This window comes from Molossus molossus, unplaced genomic scaffold, assembly GCF_014108415.1.
Source record: "Molossus molossus isolate mMolMol1 unplaced genomic scaffold, mMolMol1.p scaffold_m16_p_13, whole genome shotgun sequence".
NCBI lineage: Eukaryota > Metazoa > Chordata > Mammalia > Chiroptera > Molossidae > Molossus > Molossus molossus.
The window spans coordinates 81,546,984-81,551,272 of NW_023425348.1; the positions used below are offsets into that span (position 1 = coordinate 81,546,984).

General features: G+C 51.3%; 1 protein-coding gene across 1 annotated transcript; it reads right to left on the reverse strand.

Annotated features, from left to right (window-relative positions):
* Positions 1-235: 235 nt before the first annotated feature.
* On the reverse strand, positions 236-712 carry LOC118629037 (60S ribosomal protein L9-like). Its single transcript, XM_036260141.1, has one exon. It carries the CDS (start codon positions 710-712, stop codon positions 236-238), a length of 477 nt encoding a protein of 158 aa, XP_036116034.1.
* Positions 713-4,289: the final 3,577 nt, after the last annotated feature.

The window sequence follows — 4,289 nt, forward strand, 5'->3', positions numbered from 1 at the left end:
ATCCTGATATTCATTTTTCATCAGATAATTACTAGTGCCAGGCACTGTACTAGGTGCTTGCATTATCCTCACAACAACCAAGTGAGTCAGTTCCAAAATTTTATTTTATTTTATTTTAATCAATACATGGCTTTTATTGCATCTTTAACATATCACAAATAAGTCTGAGGAACCATCCAGCATCTTGCTGTTTCTATAGCTGGACAACTTCGATCTTATTCATCAGCCTGCTGGACTACTCCTTTTTCAGAAACATAGGTACCATCCCAAAATCTTCGGATAACCTTGTTTTAACTGTTGTGGCTTGCTGAATCAAAGCAACTGAATTTGATACAGGCTCAATGTCATTTCCTTCAAGAATTAACTCATCTTTCTGGGCTTGAGATATTGCACAAGCAACACCTGACCTCATCCGAACCCTGTGGATATATTTTTCACCCAAGAAATTTCTGATTTCAACAAGAGAACCATTCTCCTGAATAACGATGCTGAGGGGAAACGCGCGTACAGACCTCGTCCTGTAACGGAAGCCCAGTGCGACACCCTTGATCGCGTTCTGTCCGTGGCTGCGCAGAGTGCAGGTGGTAGCCAGTTCCTCTCTACGTCCCCGCCATCTATCAGCCCGGAGCCTCTTCTTTTCCTTTCCAAGGAGACGGAGTTCTACACCAACGTGACGGAAGTCCCTCCACGGGGTGCCTCTGGGGCCCTTCATTATAAGCGTGCGTCCTTTCCGAGTGATGTCCACATTCTACACAACGCCGACAGTCTGGTTGCTGAGAATGGTCATCCACACAGAAATGAGGCAAAGAGAGTACCCCCATTTTAAAGAAAACCAAGGTGAGGTTATAGAAGCAGAAGAATGATAACTTCTTGATGGGGATATTGGCTGGGAAGGGTGCAAGGGAACTTTCTGGGGTAATGGGAGTTTCCTATTTGGGAGGTGTTCACGTGGAGATATATATATATATGCAGTCATTGTGCTAGCCACTGAAGACATGCATTTTGCTTTATGTAAATTATATTTCACTAAAAATATGATGGTATATCCATAGAATGGAATATTACCCAGCCATAATTAAAGACTAAGAGAGCTCTATATATTAATATAGATCACCAACATACACTATTTTAAAAAGTGACTTGCAAAACAGTATTTTCCAGATAGCATACAAACACAGATATTAAAATACTGTCTATAGCTCAGCCGGTATAGCTCAATGGTTGAGCATCAACCCAGGCACCAGGAGGTCGCCGGTTTGATTCCCAGTCAGGGCACATGCCCAGGTTGTGGGCCTGATCCCCAGTGGGGGCCGTGCAGGAGTTGGCCAGTCGAGGCTCTCTCTCATCGATGTTTCTAGCTTTCTCTCTCCCTTCTTCTCTCTCTAAAATCAATAAAGAAAATAAATAAATAAAATACCGTCTATACATACCTGCTTGGGAGTGTTTAGATTATCTCCAGACAAACAAACCACAGCTGCCTCTGCAAAGAGGAGCCACACTGCTGGACGCAGAGGCTGAAGAAGACTTTCCACGATATATAATACCCTTTTCTTAACCTATGGGAGCATATTATTTATTCAAAACTAAAATGAAAACACTGGGTATCTGGCACGGCCGGTGTTGCTCAGTGGTTGAGTGCTGACCATGCACCAAGAGGTCACTAGTTCCATTCCCGATCAGGGCATATGCCCAGGTTGTGGGCCCAATCCCCAGTGGGGGGCATGCAGGAGGCGGCCAGTCGATGTTCTCTCTCATTGATATTTCTCTCTCTCCCTCTCTCTTCCTCTCTAAAGTCAATAAAAAAATTGTGGATTCCAGAATCATTATGTCCATTGTTTCCATGCGTTTAATTACAAAATCAAATGGCCTCTCCCCACCTTTCCCAATGTCTCCAGCCTGTCTCCCTCCCCCAACTCTAACCAGAATGCATTTGCTTGGGCTGTCCAACTGGGAAAAGTTCATGACTGGGCTCCACTGTGGACCATTCAGAACCCACTGCAGCCTGAGAGTCAGGAGGCTGGGCCGGGACTGGAGCCTCGGAGAAGCTGCTGACCCACCCTAAAGGGGGTAGATGCTGCAGGCCCGCTGGCTGAGGGTGACTGTCCAGGTCGCCGTCTAGCCCACTGGTCCTCACTCTGTACCGTCACTGCCTCGTACGCTCCCCTCCATCGTGTCTCCCAGCGAACCCAGAAGGGCCCAGGCTCAGGGAGGCCAACAAGTGTGGGCCGAGCACCTGCCCCATTTGGCTGGAGCAGGGCAGCGAGAGGCAGCTGTCCTTGGGGAAATGCAAAGCTCTCTATTGCTGAGCATGGGCTTCTCAGAAAGTACCTTCTTGCTTTAGGGTCCTGAGTTCAAATCCAGCTCTGCCGTGTCTCGGCCATAGGACCTCGGACAAGTAACTTTGTCTCTTTGTGCTTCGGTTTTCTCATCTACACAAGAAGACGATGACAAGTCCTGTGAGGATTATCCTGAGGGAAATGAGAGGCCGAGGAGCCCGAGCACTGAGCCTGGCCTGTCTTCAAAGACACCACTCGCCACCACTGAGTAGCACCATGTAAGCAAGCTCTGTCAACGTTTATCAAGTGCCTCACAGGTGGGGGTGACAGCAGGGAGGATCTGCCCACACGGGGGCCCCAGGTCCCTTCTGGGTTCCTCCTTGCACAAAGGTTGTCAAGAAAGTAAAGAGTATTGACAGTCAGGGAAGCCCCAGGATGTCCAGGGGCTTGGGAACCTGCTTTCGGGGTCTCAGGGCCAAGAGGCAGGCAGGCTCATGGGGCTCTGGGGCTACCTCCAGGTCACCAAGAGTTACCACAAGGAAGAAAACCAAGACAAAGATGGTGGGAGTTTGGGTGGGACAGGCATCAGCACAGTGCTCTGTGTTCCCTACCTAGCTTTCTTTATCTTACCAGATGCCCCAAGCTTCAGGCGCGGGGCAGGCAGGTCCTGCACACACCTTGCTGCACAGGACGCTCGGCCCCTGCAGCAGGCTGACCTAGGCCAGTCTGTCCTGGAAGTCTAGCTGCTTTTGGTAAGTCCCTGAAACTCTGAGCCTCATTTTTCGTACCGGTAAGGATCACACAGATGCCCCAGCCCTGATGGTCAGCCGCGCCCCCGCTCCCTTCTCCAGGATGGAGTCTCTGTAAGAGGCAGTCTGTTGCCCTCTGCTGCCTGCACTCAGGGACATTAAGGACGACCTTTGTGGACAGGCCTAATGCCGAGCACGGAGAGGCAACAAGAAAGAGTCAGCAGCCCTGCCCCGAATGAGCTCACATTCTAGATGCTGGGGACCAGCCAGAAAGTAAGGGATCAGGCCACACAGCATTAAGTGATGGAACTAAGTGGGAGACAAACACCCTGGAACATTGAGGAAGGGGTTTATTCTGCCAGGAAGAGGGTCCCCTGTAGACCCCAAGTCCCCCCGCACAAGCTGCTCTGAGCCTCACCCCAATGGCTCGTGCCGTCCTCAGAGAGCAGCAGAGGCGGGAAGGTGGAAAGTAGTAACCCCTCGGTTTCACAGGAGAGCACACCAAGGCTCTGTTCAAGGGGGCAGTCAGCTCTGCGCTGGGATGGGTGCCCAGACCCCGGGCTCCCAGGGCCGGCTGCTTCCCTGCACTTCTGGGGCCGCTCAGTGCATCCCCACCCAGGCCACCTCCCCAGGTCACCATCTGCCCCTGGCCAGGCCCCACCTCCTTTGTGTAGATGAGAAACTTCCTGCCACCCAGGGTCATTCCTTGCCAAGTGACAGCTGTAGGCAGTCCCCTCTGTGGGGTGAAAAGTGTCTCCCCAGACCCTAAAACAGCTCCACCTCTCACCCATACCTGTCCTCTGCTTAAATCCAAAGCAGAGATGCTGTCTCCAAAGCCCCCTGTTATGATCATGTGTTCATCGAGCATCACTGGGTGCTAACCTCTGGGAGACCCTCGCTGGGCCTAAGCGCCCACCCTGAGCCTGAGAGGGAGATGGGAGGAAGCCTAGAGTCACTGCAACCAGCCCATCTGGTTTTCTGGGCGTTCCAGAAAAATGTCCCCTGGAGGTAAGTTATCTCTGTCCCTCTCCAAAGTGCTTCAACCAGTATTGCTCAACTGTTTTCCAAGCAGGCTCAGAATACATCTGTCCTAGAAGGGTCTCTTCACATTAATAACTAGCTCCTCACCCTCTAAGACAGACATCGTTGTAAAGGGCAGAGTCTTCCCATTGCAGCCTGCAGGGCTGAGCCAGGCTGTGGAAAGAGCAAAGAGACACATTGCAGGGTGCAGGGTGCCCCCCACCCCCACCCCGGGCTCCCTGCT